The sequence below is a fragment of the Cibotium barometz genome, chromosome 29 (genome assembly GCF_041138505.1).
Source record: "Cibotium barometz isolate CiBa-2024 chromosome 29, ASM4113850v1, whole genome shotgun sequence".
In the NCBI taxonomy this organism is placed as follows: Eukaryota; Viridiplantae; Streptophyta; class Polypodiopsida; order Cyatheales; family Cibotiaceae; genus Cibotium; species Cibotium barometz.
Genome location: NC_141074.1, coordinates 13,409,270 through 13,425,264, shown reverse-complemented (window position 1 = coordinate 13,425,264; position 15,995 = coordinate 13,409,270). Strand labels below are relative to the sequence as shown.

Sequence of the window (15,995 nt, the reverse complement as noted above, 5' to 3'; positions counted from 1 at the left end):
TACACAACACCATGTTTGTGGAAGGTGGGGGAGAATGAATATAGATCACAAATATTGCAAACATTGCAAAGAATACACATGATAAGGAGATGAACCCCTATCTCACTATGGATAAGGAGTGATGTAGTGCAACTGTTAAGCGATGGAAGTGCGTTGAAGAATTGCTAGAGCCAATGGAGGAGTGTTGGAGATAAGAAGCCAAAAAGAAATTTTTAAAAAGATGGCTAAAAGAGGAGAACAAGCAGGTTTAAATACAAGCAATGAGTGACAAGTATGAATCATAAATAGGAGTGGGTGACATGTGTCAGCTTGTGAGTGGTCAAATTTTCTCACGTATGAACGATGTTTTTCTTGGTCGTTAAAAAGTGGGATTTTAAGCCAAAAATTTTAGCATACTGTAGAGCTTCCCCACACCATTTAATGTCATTTTGTTAGCTTAGATCATTATTTTGATGCACATTTTTGGGCATGAAAAACTCAAGTTACTCACAGTCGGCGGACTATTTTTTCACCTAAAAAAATATTCCATTTTTTGTCATTCTGAGTTTAGCTCATGAATTCCAATGTCACACTAAAACATCCTGCATAATTTTTATTGCCTTTGAACCAACTTTTTAGGGTGCAGAAAGCTTGAGTTACTCATAGTTGTTGAGTATATATACTGGTTTTTCACGTTTAAAAACCTTTTTAGTTTCCATCTTTTAAAGTGATTTCTTATGTCATGGGATCCTATTGCCTTGTTGGGTATGCCTTTCTTGCTCTATGCAGACATGGACTTTCTGGGGTGTGAAAACTCAAGTTACTCATGGCCGTTAGTATCTCTTGGTTTTTCACAATCAACTCTTTTTCATGATTTCATGTCCATGACTTCATATATTGATCCCTTTGTCCTTGTGATATGTTTGGCATTTTTCTTTTCTCGCTCTTCGTCTTTCTTGTGAGTTCTTTGCCAAGCATTAAAAACAACCATCCAAGTGTGGTTTTTGTGTATGTGTGTGTGTGTGTGTGTGAGAGAGAGAGAGAGAGAGAGAGAGAGAGAGAGAGAGAGAGAGAGAGAGAGAGAATATGCCCCATAATTCTCCACCATGTATGGAGTGTGACACTACCCATGAATATGATTTAATCCTTAGGAAGGAGTAAAGACCTCCAAGTTTAGATGCCAAAACACGGTGAACAAGTAGCCTATAAGAAACCATGCCAAAAATTCCATTCAAAAGAAGAAGAAGAAAATTCCATACACTTTTAGGCCTAGTGTTTGGAAAGGGAACTTTTTGCAAAGGAAGGCCAAAGATGTCCACAACCCTTTTTAAAGTGGGGATATCCAACCGGTAGACCTTAGTACTTACCTATAAAGTGGGTCAATAATTAATATATGTATGATTGAATATTTATGATATGGTTTCATACTCCATGTGTAAGCTCCTAATGCACACCTAGCCTAGAGCAACAAGGTACTTGGTAAGTCTGATGGATTGAAAAGTTGGTTTGGGGAAGTCCATTCGTGTAGGAGTTGTTGAGAAGAAGGTTGAGAGCTTGAAGGTAAACTGTGTGTATTTAGAAGATGCTTTTGGACTGTTGTTGAGATCCCTTGGGTTCTCATTAATTGCTCCAAATTGCTGTTGGGTCCTGTAGAAAATGCTTAAATTACTGTTGGGTACTCACATTTTTTGCATTTGATCAGAGAGTTGGACCCTTCAGAACCAGCGAGAAGCTGCTTTTTTTTTTGTTTGTTTTGCCCCCTTCCACTTGTGGAGCCTTGGCGATGGAGGATGTTGCAGCCCCCAAGAAAGAGTCAAGGTTTGTGATGCACTCTGCACAACTTTTTTCTGGTAAAACTAAACAATTGAATTTCCGCAGAAAAACTAAATATATTCTTTGTATAATTGAATTTGTCCCGCATTTTCTTTCTTTCTTTATTTTTAATCACCTTTTTCTTGGATTATATCTTAAGTGAAATAATTAACTGCCCCAAAATCACACACATCGTTTTTGTGCTTGATGTTGTAATTCCCAAAACTTGTATGCAATAATGTAACCTTTAGATTAAAGTATGTCTTAATAAGGGCCTTTAATAACCTAGAGCGTGTCCAAAATTTTAATTATCCTTCTCCAAGCACACGAGGATTCTGGGAAAAATAGGCCCCAAAGTATCCTTCTCAAATTGCTTGGGGAAGGGAAAGAGCCTTTCAAGAAATAATTATATATTTGGATGAAAATGCCTGTTCAAGAATTACTATCTTTATACTCCTCTTCAACCCATGGTGAGAAGGATTGATATAAGGAGGAAAAATAGTTTTCTGAACACTCCTTTACACATTGCCTGCTCACTTTTTGCTGACAAAGGAGGTGTCTGCCGTCCATCCAACATGGCCGGGCAGGTGGTGTGTAGAGGGCCTAAGATAATATAAAAGCTTTTAAAATGTTTTTGACATGCTTTTCATGTTGGGAGCTAATACCTGCCCTATAACATTGTTTGGCTTGCCCAATTTGGTTCTTCTTCACATTATCATCCCATTTTTTGAGCAAGCAAACTGTTAGTAACATGTGAACTTAGAGCCCATTGGGTCTTTAGTAGACGCTTAATATATCTTTCTTTCTTTCTTTCTTTCTTGGGCCTTGATGATGTGAGTGGAAACTTGGTCTCCTGAAATTAGGTTACTTGGGCGTCGTTAGGAATGCCACATCATCTTCATTGCCCCTTGAAGTGTAACCTCTAAGGCCAAAAAATAGGTGAAACACGCTTAATGGAGAGAGAGCCCAAATGGCATGCTACCACGATTTTTGTGGATTTTTCCCAATTGCCACCTTTGGTATTGCAATGGGGCTCAAAGTAAGCTATTCAATGAGCTAAGAACCATTGCAAAATCATAGTCTATGCTACTCCTGATGGAGTTGATGGTTTGAAGCTTTGTGAGTACTCTCTTATGGAGTTAAGATTGCACTCTGGAACTTCATGATGTTTGACAGACATGTGATAGCAAGATTGCTAAAGGATCTTTTATGCCATGTTTGTCTGACCTTGTATCATAATAACAACCTTTCATGTGTAAGCCCCTTGAATTACCATGTATTATCTTAGGACCTCCATTATTTGCTCTAAATAGACCATTGCACTCTCCCTATTGTTGAAAATTGAATTTCCCCTTCGTCTGTTTTTTTTTCTCACTAGGATGTTGAGATGGATCGCACAGTTTCTTTTTGTTTTTAGAATCCATGTTAAGATGATCTCGAAGGTGCAGGTTTTGAGAGTGCAAGGCAACACAACAGAAACGAAGTTGACTCTTTGTGTGGGATTTGCATGCAGTGAGAAAGAAAAGCTCTCTCCTGGGGATGTAATGAAGGCTGTGATAAGGCCTGGTGAGGGTGATTCAACTCCAAAAAAAGGTGACCAGGTATGCTTCTTACACGCCCTCAGAAACTCCCAACCTCCCCTCACAAAAGCAGCAGAAGAAAAAAAAAATCCACCACCACCAAACATGCATGCATGCGGAGTGCACAGGTGCAGACTGCGTGCACATGCACACCTGCATGCAAGTGCACTGCACAAGTCACATGTCTTTGAAAGGCTGATTTGATTCCCTAAAAGAAGCATGCTTGATGATTCTTTCTCATGGTTTTTGTAATAATAAATTCAAATGGTTTTGTAACAGTTACGGGTTTCTTGTATTTGCTAATCTAGGCATACTTCTGATGTTCGAATCAGTGTGTCAAGGACCTGATGATCATATCAGTGCATTATGTGTAACCTGGCTTTGTCATGATTAACTGTGACCCTACATGCAGATTATTTTACACTACACAACGAGGACGTCATCTGGAGTAGTAGTCGAATCCACTCGAATTGAGCTTGGAGGTTTGTTTTAGTCTTCATATAGTTCTATTATATTCCGCACATTTTGTGATATGTTCAACTGCATGTAGCTTTGAAAAAGGTGGCTTTAATCAGAGTAGTGTAGAATGGCTGGATTTGTATCACATTTTTGTTCTTCTTGCCAATATGAGGTTATTCTAAGGCAGCAATTTACTTTTGTAACCATAGAGTTACCCCCGTGAAAAGCACCTTGGAAATTTTATGGCTACATAGTTCACTTCAATTCATTATCTCTAAATGCTATCTGTAGAGGCCATAGAGGGCACTAAGACCTTTCGTATCCTGATGTAGGACTTCCGTATCATGCATTGGGCCATTGTTGGGTATTCGGAGCCTCGTGTACATGTGCGTGTGGCCTGTTGGTGTGCCTGTATGTGTGTGTGTGAACAGCCCCTAAAGGGGTGTGGACACTCACTTATGTTAAGGGTGCTTATGTGTGCGAACCTACCCTTAGGTGGATAAGGTATTCTGTGTATGTGAAGTAAGTAGTGATGTTAATGGCCATGCCATGTGTCACTCACCTAGTGTCACGTGCACACCCATCAGGTGTACAAGTGGCATGGCATCATCAGGCATATAATCAGGATATTCATTCAGGCATATATCAGTATGAGCATCATATGGGGGTGTTTCATCACCAACATCAGCATTCCAATCATCATGAGCATTGTAAGGCATTCGTGTGCATCAGCCGACAGCATTGCATCAGCTGACAGCATCTATAAACCAGCTGACTGGCATTTTATGGCATTTTTATGGTATTTATGGCATTTTGTGGCAGTCGTGAGCATATCCGACTGCAGCAAGGCTGGCCGACCAGCACCAGTTCACTCATATAAATAGATGCGCATCACATTCAGTCCATCAATGCATCTCACCACAGCGTTTTCAGCATTCAGTCCAGCATCGCCTCCCAGCGCATCAGTCCATCTGATCAGCAAACGCATAGAGCATCATCTCCAGCCGGAGAGCATCTGCGTTTCAGTTCAGCAGTTCAGCATTGGTTCCCAGCCATCCCTTCAGCGTTTCCTTCCTAGGAGACAAGGGAAAGATAGTGGGACAGCAGTACATTCAGTATATCAGCATATTCAGCATATAGGCAGCATATTCAGATCTTTATCGTGACCATCCCACGCACCTCGTTCCGGCGGCGCCAATATGAATAGAGGAAGGAGGACCGAAGGTTGGTCTTGGTGGGAAGAGGTCAGCTCCGATCATCCCGGAAGTGGAGGAGGCTCTCGCCCATGGTCGTGCAAGCTATGTCCATATAGGCGAACATGTGGGGCGGATAAAGTTAGAGCTCACCTCTTGCATGAGCCCGGTCATGAGGTCCGATTTTGTGATCGGGTCACGCCAAAGTTGAGAAGGAGGCTTCTTGAACGTGTTGCCGCACATGAGACCTTGCTTTCAAGGAGAAGAGTGCAGCGTGTGGCCGTGGATCCCGCAACACTAGTGAGGCCATCCCAAGGTTCGGCATCCCCATGTGCATCCACTTCATCGGCACCTGCGGCCGCGTCACCCACCCCACAAGAACGGGCCCCAACACCATCTTTCTCCATGCCGACCGCATCCACACACTCACGCCGGCAAAGTACTCTTGAGGGTATTTGGGACCCCAAGAAGAAGAATGATGTGGATACGGCCATAGCCCGCTTCTTTCACGACCACATTGCTTTCCATGCTACCATGTAATCAAGAATTAAAATTGAAGATGTCTAGCTTAAGATCTATCATTTTACAATGTTCCTCTTACTTGAACTTTGAACTTTGAAGTTGATCGGTTATTAATTTATTCATTTTTTGTGGATAGATCAGACTACTTCAAGGTCATGGTGAAGAAGATAGGGGAGTATGGTCCAAACTATACGCTCCCATCATCGGAGTCTTTGCGCTAGATTCGTTTTGTGAAGCCCATGGAGATGGGACCCATGTCGGTGCATCTACAAAGGTTGATGAAGATTTGGCTGAGGAAGTCCATGCTAATGGAGAATGCAGTACTAATGCTGATGATGCCAATGACATTGGTGTATACATGTGAAACACTCCAGCCATGTGAACCAACTCTTAATGATTAAAGTTTAAATCTTTAAAGGATTTTTAAAGACATTATATCCCCTTTACGTGGTAGACACTGGAGATGGCGATGATGACCTGTACGACATGGAGGTGGCAGTCATGAGTTGGCACTGAACTGCTCACACTAGACACACATGTGATAATGGCGCTAACACTGCCTGTGAGAAGCGGTGGGACATTAGTGGCACTATACAAAAAACCAAAAGCTGGTGCACCTTGGACAACAGGGAGATGAGGTAGAGGTGGTGGTGAAGATGTAGTTGTCTTCTTAACGGTGACGATTCCAAGCCACCACTTTGTCACATCCTTTGCATCAAGAGGGGAGCGAGCATACCTGAGCGCGTTTTCAATAGAGAAGCAGCACTTAGAAAATGGTGTTTGCGTAGCAATGGCAACATGTACATGAGACGGGGGAGTCTGCACAAGGTTATTGAGCAGTTTTTAACGTGCTGCAACCTGCTAACAAGGTAATGGCCTACAGACAGCAGTAGGGTGCAATTGTTGAAGGCAGGCGCACTTCAAATAGGTGGCGGTACTAGCAAGCATGGCAAAAATGTCAACAAGAGGTGAGGCGATGAGACAGAGGGCCAACACACGTGTGCTCCACAACAGTAGCAGAGGCGATGACTGCAGCTAGCTCTAATACCAAATAAAGGAGTTTGGTCCTAGGGTTAGCACCACAGAGAGACTATGGAGGGTTAAAGAACTCCATGGCTTGTATTGGAGAGAGAAAGAAAGAAACATATATATTAAGCATCCAGTAAAGACCTAATGGGCCTATGAGACCAAAGTGATATAATGCCCATGGCATATCTCATCATGGAATGGAAAATAAAATAGAAACAAAACATAGCTATCTCACTGGGGTGATACAAAACTGTCCATGGAATCTCATCATGGAATACCAGGAACATGGAACAAGAGAGGAGCATCCATAGTGGTGGAGTACTTTAGGTACGGTGCGGTATGGTACGTGTACGGTACGAGTATGTAAAGTACGCATCAAGATAAGTACTTTAAGTACGTTCACATTTTTTACTATATATATGTATGTAGGTATGTATGTATGTATGTATGTAAAATAAAAAATATCTAGCATCCATACAAAAATAGCATGAAAGACAATGGTAATACTGAAATGAAAACTAATCTATTAACTACTGAGCAATGACCACTGACTAAAATAATTAAAAAACGGGCCAAATAAGTGTTATACACTGAACCTCATATTGGTGTACGACGACCTTATCCATACGAGATATGGTACATATGGAGTGGTATGGAAAGTACTGAAGGTACTCATCGGATGAGTATGGGTATGGAACGCAACTATGGGAACATCAGCTCCCAATAGATGGTATACCACTATCCAAAATACCAGGAACATGGAACATGAGAGGAGCATCAGCCCCCGATAAATGGTATACCACTCTCCAAAATATCAAGCATGGGACCAATAAGGATGGCCGAGAGGTCTCCCTCAGCTACGTCACGTGGAAAGGTAGCTCAATGACGGTGGAGCACGTCCTCAATCTGGAGCTAATGAGGGGATCGTGGCCGACGTCTAGGGGGCCGGGGGCATCAATCACGCTGGAAAGCTCTCTCAAGAAAGTGTAGAGAGAGAGAGAGAGAGAGAGAGAGAGAGAGATGTGATAACGCTCAAGAAATAAGGATTGCACAACTCAATGAGGTGTCTTTCATATTAGCTTTAATAGAGTCCAATGCTTTTGTAGCCTTTCGAGGCTTATCTTTTGACTCAATAAAACACACTAGGTGTGACATGTGAGGTCTTTGACCGTCATAAACACAACCTTAGTCTAACTAAACTGCACTTAATGATGCTTAAGAAAGACAGATAGTGTCAATGCAATGCAATGCAGCTATATTAGATGAATGGGTTACAAGGAGATCTGAATAGATCTATGACGCTGTCCTAGATGGCTATCCTTCTCGGGATGAGAGGAATAGGTTGAGTGCTGATTCTGAGGACTGTTCCTTGCTCCAATGCTGAGGTCCACCCTTCGATGCCGGCTTCCCTCTATGCAGGAGATAGGAATGATGAACTATATGCTGAATATGCTGCCTATATGCTGAATATGCTGATATACTGAATGTACTGCTGTCCCACTATCTTTCCCTTGTCTCCTAGGAAGGAAACGCTGAAGGGATGGCTGGGAACTGATCTTGAATTGCTGAACTGAAACGCAGATGCTCTCCGGTTGGAGATGATGCTCTATGCGTTTGCTGATCAGATGGACTGATGTGCTGGGAGGCGATGCTGGACTGAATGCTGAAAACGCTGTGGTGAGATGCGTTGATGGACTGAATGTGATGCGCATCTATTTATATGAGTGAACTGGTGCTGGTCGGCGAGCCCTGAATATGCTCGCGCCTGCCATAAAATGCCATAAATACCATAAAAATGCCATAAAATGCCAGTCGGCTGGTTTATAGATGCTGTCGGCTGATGCACACGAATGCCTTACAATGCCCATGATGATTGGAATGCTGATATTGGTGATGAAACACCCCCATATGATGCTCATACTGATATATGCCTGAATGAATATCCTGATTATATGCCTGATGATGCCATGCCACTTGTACACCTGATGGGTGTGCACGTGACATTCCCCTCTGCTTAACTGTTGCTAGGTGGTATACCTGGCAACCTTTCGACTCCTCTGGTGATCCTTCTCCACCGAACCACTGCCCCCTTCTGTCTTCTGCTGCCGGGACTGAGGTCGTCTGTAGGAGTGAAATCCTTTGAGCCAAAGACTCTATCTACTGCGGGAACTGAATGGCAAATGCTGCTAAAACTGCTTGGAAATACTTGAGTCACCCCTGGCATGTCTGTGGAATCTTTTCACCTACCATCTCCGTCGTTCCTGAAGCTCTAAACCTCCTAAGGCGATGTTTGAGAAAACTTTCGCCTTCTGTGGAAGAGAAACTCCCTGCTGCTACCAGTTGAAGCCCAAAACTTATGTCCTCCTTTGATGATGGATGTCATTCTTCCCTAGAGAGTTCATGGGCTAACATGTATGCCTTGTAGATGCAAGACTGACTGCTAAGATGACTGCTAAGATGACTACTATGCAAGCCATGTGCAACCCTATATGCTGTGCAAGAATGCAGATGGATGGGTTACTAATGCATACCTAAGGGAAAATCCCTAAGGGTGGCCTGCAAGATTTTGAGAACTGGGTTTAACTGTGTGGAAGCGATTAACATGATGTTTGACTGAATGACTGATGGAATGAAAATGATCTAAGGTTGGTTACCCTGTAACGCTCTGATACCAATGTGACATGTGAGGTCTTTGACCGTCATAAACACAACCTTAGTCTAACTAAACTGCACTTAATGATGCTTAAGAAAGACAGATAGTGTCAATGCAATGCAATGCAGCTATATTAGATGAATGGGTTACAAGGAGATCTGAATAGATCTATGATGCTGTCCTAGATGACTATCCTTCTCGGGATGAGAGGAATAGGCTGAATGCTGATTCTGAGGACTGTTCCTTGCTCCAATGCTGAGGTCCACCCTTCGATGCCGGCTTCCCTCTATGTAGGAGATAGGAATGATGAACTATATGGCCATGGAGGCAAGTGCCAAGGAGGCTTGAGCAATGGAGGTGAGTGTAGGAGGGAGATGTAGGAGAGGCTAAAGCAAGAGGTGAGTGTGTGTGTGCTTGCCAATAACGTGCCAAACATCTGTATTCTCTTTTTTTCCATTGGATCAGATACTGGGCCTTATGGACCCTCTCGCTACAGCGAAATCATGTATATCTGAATTCACCCCTTCAGCACCCTTATGAGTTCTTCCGAGCCTCTTTGCGGCAGTCCTTATATGATGCCGTACATGAGGAAGATTTGGATGTTTCTTGTGTTCAGCTTTTCTTTTACTGTTTCTGATGGATAGGGCATAGGCTCTTTTCTTGAGCACTGCCCTGTTCTTGCATAGAATTTTTTTACTGTTGTTTTTAAGTTCTAGGGTTTAGACATCCTCTTGATGTCAAACCCTTTTGTACATTTATGATATAATGCAATTTCAACTGGTTTTACAAAAAAAAAAGTGTGTGTGCTTGCCAATGAAGAGACTAAAGCAAGAATATGGACACGAAGACAGGTGTAATTTTATGTGGCACACCTCACAGTCAGGCAGCCTGTGGAGCAAGTCAAGCAAGCAGCAGGACACTTGGGCAACAGCCACGTTGCAAGGGAGGAGATCAGGCAGGCAGTCGGATGTGGGAACACCTTTTTTTTGTTGGTAGTGGACCCCTTCTACAGGCCGATGCCATTAAGACTGACCTACTTGCTACATGCAGAAGCTTGGGGAGTCTTCTTTAAGCCCTAACACCATCTGTAAACATGCTGATGCAAAACGCACGCAGGAGAGAGAGAGAGAGAGAGAGATAGCTGAGAGTTCAGTATATTCATAATGTACGAAAAGGTACAAGTGTCCTTGCAGCATAGTCACAGGGGACAGGGGGGACGGACCCCTGGGACGGGGGAACGCCGTTCCATAACGGATTGGAACAGGGACGGATGGGGGACGGATGGGGGACGTGCGAGTCCGAGGTATAATAGCGGGACGGCATTTTGGGGACGCCTAGACGGCTTAGCCTGTGGAACGGGACGGACTGGTATGGTCAACTGACCGTTGGGCAGTTGACTGTTGTAGCCGTTGGGCCGGGGCCCGGCACATTGTAGCTGTTGGGCGGCTAGCCATTGAGCAACCCCTCCCCACTTGGCCCATGGCTATAAGAAGAGCCCCCATGCTATAAGAAGACACACCTCCTTGCTCTTAGCTCTTGCCTCTCGTCGCTCGAGTCTCCTTCAAAAGCTTCAATCTTGGCATTTGCTCAAGGCTCAAGTTCTCAAGTTTCAACACTCCTTAAGCAAGGCTCAAGCTCAAGCCTCAAGGCTCAAGGCTCCTCAACTTTCAAGGCTCATGTGGAAAGCTCATTGGCTCAACACTCCTCAAGGCTCAAGACTCAAGTGGGCATTGGGCAAGGCTCAAGCTCTCCTCAAGTGGCATTGGGACCTTGGGTAAGTTGTAATTTCATCTTGTCACTTGTAGTCTTGTTGCTCTCCTACACTCACCTCTTGCTCTAGCCTCTCCATTGGCAAGCGCACGCCGCGCGCACACACTTTTTTTTTTGGGTAATATCCAGTGCAGTATATTTACATGCTCATAAATTTACAAGATGGGAAGTCTCCGAAGCGGAGAGTATCCCAAATGTTAGAAACATAAAGAGAAAAGCTCTAAACAAGAAGCATCCATATCACCCTCATGGCAGGCATCATATAAGGATTGCCGCAATGAGGCTCTGAAGGATTCATATGATTGGTGATTCTGCCGACCCAAGTATGCCAAATTATGCTCACTCCAAATTGTCCAAAGAGCCCAATATCTCACCCAAGAGAGAAAAAGTGAGTATTGGGACAAGGACCGCATATATCTGCCAAAAAGCCAGAAATGTTTCCCAAATCTGTGAGTAGGGAAACAGAGTTGAAGAAAATCTGAAATTCGCCTGAGGAGGATCTTGGAACAAGGGCAGTGCCAAAGCAGATGAAGAACAGTCTCTGAGGGAGCCTGACACCTTAGACTTGTGGAAGGTGCAATGTGACGTTTAGCAACTATGACCCCCACTGACAATGTGCCTGTCAAACATCTCCAGAGGAAAAGTCTTTGTTTCAATGGCATTTTACACTTCCACAACATCCGGAGATTCTTCCGCCACCATGAGAGGGGCTTCTTTATATGCCACAGAGAATTAGCATGTTGATGAATCCATGGTGCAGGCTGAAGAAACCTGCAGGCTTTGATGGAGGTTAAGGCAAGAAGGGGAATAGGATGAATGCATGTAGTAGATGGCTGCAATTGCCAATCCAGAAGTCTGTCTGTGTCAGCCACCACGGGTGGAATAGGTAAAAAGGGATGCAATAAATCAGCAATTTTCTTCCATATCAACCTATGATGCATTCCCAATGCATAGGTAGCAGTGGCCTGGGGAAAGGATAAGACATATCTCCCATCATCTACCACATCATGTATGTACCTAATTCCCAATTTCATAAGATTGTATGCCTGAAGAGGTTCCTGTAAAGCAAGTGGAGTGTCAAAGATGGCACTCCAATGAATACTTTCTTTCCTCATGGATTTTGTCTCCAAGCAATTATCAGGAGCCCATTTGACCTTAGAGAGAACTTGTTTTCAGTCAAGTATGAGGGCAGTAGAGAAAGGACAACCAGGTATCCTCCCTACAAATCTCCCAATGATCCGTAATCCAATGACCATAAGCACAAGTCCTCATGTTGACACACATGGATGCTAACATACAAGTCCATGGCTGCTGTTGACGGAAGAAAGTATGCAACATTGTAGCCTTCCTTGCAAGTACATGATATTTTATATTGAGGACATTAAGTCCACCATGCATCCTTGGGGAGCACACCATTTCCATCTTCATCAGTCTCAATGCTTTCACAGCAGTTTTTGTCTTCCATAATATCTCCATAGCTTGAGACATAAAAGCTGAAATATCCCTGGAGGACCAATGCAACAAGGGCAAATAGAACTAGACATGGACATCACAATGGATTGTACTATTCTGAGCCTGACATGAAGAGGCCAAGTAGAAATCTTCCAGTATTCCAGTTTATGTTGAAGTCTCTGGAAAATCCATTTTAACTATTGCTTTCTGGTGATATGCCATCCTATGGGATATTCCAAATGCCTGACAATATCTCTGGAATGTACCACCTGACCCGGCCAAAGAATAGAATGCTAGTCACATTGTTTCAGGGGGAGTAATTTAGATTTGTCAAAATTGACATGCAATCCTGCTGCCAACCCATATAAAGAAAGAGTGGCCATAAGCATGCTAAGTTCCTGGGGAGAATTCTGTGGCATGAAGAAGGAATCATCAGCATATGCTTGTGCCAAAAAAGATGTAGCCCCTGGGATTTTGAGACCATTCATCTGTCCTGTGTTTGTAAGATGATCAAGATACATCAAAAGAGGATGGGTCGCAATGGCATAGAAGAGAGCACTGAGAGGGCAGCCCTGTCTAACTGATCGACCCAATATCCACGACCGAGACAGATGGTGCCCAAGAATGCACTGAGCAGTAGAGCCAGAATAAAGCCAGTGAACAGCATTTGCCATCTTGGGACCAAAGCCCAACTTTGTCATGATCTGAGAGATGAAATCCCATTGAACATTGTCAAATGCCTTAGCAATATCCACCTGCAATATAAGCACATCTTGATGCGAGTACTTAGCATATTCAATTGCACTCAAGGCATTGGATATATTGTCATGGATTTGTCTTCGTGGCATAAAACCATACTGATGAGGATGAAGTCCTTCCTGCATGCAGTATCCTGTGAAGCCTATGTACAATCATTTTGGCAATAAGTTTATAAAGTACAGGCATCAAAGTAATAGGCCTCCAATCTGATATATGATCACACACATGTTTTTTGGGGACAAGCTTGACTATACCATGCTTCCAAGAGTGCGGCAACTGATTTTCTTGCTAGGCCACATTGATCATTCGCAAAAGGATCTCTTTCAAATCATCCCAAAAAGAAATATAAAATTCCACTGTAAGGCCATCCCAGCCAGGGGACTTGTATTTGCTGAGGTGGAACAACGCATTATCAAGTTCTGTGTCAGTAAAAGGCCTCTCCAAGGTAAGAGCATCATCCATTTGAACTATTCCAGAAACATATTGAAGAAATTCAGTCCTGGCATCAGTCACTTGATTTGATGGGGAACCAGGAGCAGAAAACAATTTCTGGAAATAATTGTGGCATTCGTCTTGGAGATCAGAGAAAGAGTGAGTCCAAGAGCCATCCAGTTTCCTAACCCTTAGACATGAATTTTTATTTCGAGTAGCATGCAAGTCCTGGAAAAGGATTTTGAAGAGCAGCCCTTATCCATGAGGGGCTTCATTCTTGCCCTAATCTGCCATTTGTGCAATTTCCTCTGATCATTAATAGTAAGTTTAAATTGTGCATGTGAAAGGGAATCCTTTTCTGAATCAGAGAGTGGCCTCGACTGAGAAAATTCAGTCAAATGTTGTGCTGTCTTTTTTGCCCATTTAACCTCATTCCTCCATTTTGTCATATGCCATTTGCCATACTCCTTGATGACATTCTGAATACGAGAGACGAAGCTGTCCCAAGCATAATTCATGTCCTCCTGGGCATGAACTGGCAAAGGATGAATGGCAAATCTGATCATTTGTTGAAAGTTGTGATGTTGGAAATAAGCCCGATTAACATGCAACAATCTACTGGAGAGAAATGACAAATCATCATGAGGCATGCCAAGCTGCAAATTCATCCACAATGGAGCATGATCTGACAAGCCCAATGAGAAGTCTATAAGGAGATGAGGGCTAAAATCTGCAAATTGTTGTGGATAAAACAAATACCATCTGTCAAGCCTTGCCCAATACGTAGTAAGTGCATTATGATGAAAAGTATATCCAGGGACTGACCTTGGAGAAGTACCCATAAACCTTCAGCCTGCACAGAAAGAAGCATGTCATTCCATTTGTGCCTTTCCAATGATAGCATATAGTAAAGCACTTAAGTGTTTGAAGCATGAAAAGATATGTACAGTAGAGTGTGAGGATAAGAACCAGACATCAGAGAGGCTATGTCTCTTCCTGCATAGGCTGCATGCCTTCATTGCCCATGAAAGACATAGCATTTTCCTCTTCTTCTGAATCACATATGGGGATGCCCTTCTTCAGTACGCCCACCCAATTTTGAAGGATAGGAGCAGAGGCTGAAGTAGAAGTTTGTCCTGGTGAGGGAGAAGAAGCATCTCATTGACGAGATTGAAGGGGGCGTTGCTTCAATACAACCACGTTCTTGGGTTGTTTAAAACCGTCCTGTTCAATCCCCACACTTTCCTTCATCTTCTCTTTCCCTTTATCTTTTCCTTTTCCTGCAAGTGCGGGCACCTGATTGACTGATTTTGCATTCTTTGCTCCATTTGTATTTGCTGTCTTGACTTGCAAATTATCATTCTTTTCCCATGTCTGGGGTGGCAAGGCATTTGGGGGGGGCTGATGCAGGACCATTGGGCATTCAGAGGCTAGATGCCCAAACTTGTGATAGGCAAAACAAGCACCTGCAAACACACCCCACTTCAATTCAAAATACTTTTTGCCCAATTGCACTCCCTCAACTTCTACCGCAATAGAAGGGGGGGTAGGTATGTCAGTGTGCCAGAGAATGCAGAACCTGTTACGGTTTCCCATGGGGCGTGGTGGACAAATGACTTGTCCCAAAGAAGCAGCCAGGCCAGGCAATTCTTCACGCATATAGTCCGGGAAGTTTGCAACCTCAACCCATACAGGGCAGTGATGCCGTATAAGACTTTGATAGTCCTTGTTTGGGGACCAGGGCATAGCATGTACCATTTGCCTCCCATAAAACAGGGGAGAGAACTCAAGAAGCCTCTGCTTGCATGAAGCATCTGATAAATGCACCTCATAAAAGCCTCTGGAAGCAAAATACGCTCCCTCTACAAAGCATCCTCAGGATGGACTTAATCCACTGCGCGACATCGCTGGCCGCAGGGATTCTTCCTGGAAAGAATATTATAACCGCAGTTTGAGACAACTTTCTGAGAGGGTTTACCAGGGACGGCAACTTCAATTTGTAGGTGACCTCTGGAATCGGTTTGCCCCATTCCTGTCGTGATTGTTGAAAGTCATCCTTAAGGGTATCAAACACATACTGAGCTTCCAACGTAAATGTATCATCTTGTAAAGCCGACTCTGATAGGCGGCGTTTAGCATCTGCAGATCTTTCTTTTCGGGCATATGTACAAACATCTAAAGCTGAAGCCATTGATAGAATCACGGAAAGGGAAAGGCTGTGAAAAGGAACAGGCTGACACACACACAGACGCAGCTATACATGCACGCAGGCGCTGCAGCTTGCAAACTGAAGAAAGAGGGGAAGCGAAGGAGGAACGTAAGGAAACTCTCAACAGGAGGATGAAACGAGCAGTT

The 15,995-nt window shown here is 43.5% G+C and overlaps 1 protein-coding gene across 4 annotated transcripts in view; it reads left to right on the top strand.

The window, feature by feature from the left end:
• Positions 1–1,376: 1,376 nt before the first annotated feature.
• PAS1 (FKBP-type peptidyl-prolyl cis-trans isomerase family protein) overlaps positions 1,377–15,995 on the top strand; it is a 148,267-nt gene continuing 133,648 nt past the window's right edge. For 2 of the 4 annotated variants that reach the window (XM_086822885.1, XM_086822888.1), the window contains exons 1-4: positions 1,403–1,539; positions 1,682–1,797; positions 3,305–3,392; positions 3,784–3,853. In XM_086822885.1, coding sequence (XP_086679011.1) covers positions 1,763–1,797; positions 3,305–3,392; positions 3,784–3,853 — 193 coding nt within the window. In that variant the 5' untranslated portion in view covers positions 1,403–1,539; positions 1,682–1,762. Of the gene's footprint in view, positions 1,540–1,681; positions 1,798–3,304; positions 3,393–3,783; positions 3,854–15,995 lie in introns of all 4 variants that reach the window. The other 2 variants (XM_086822886.1, XM_086822887.1) reach the window with 2 other exon arrangements.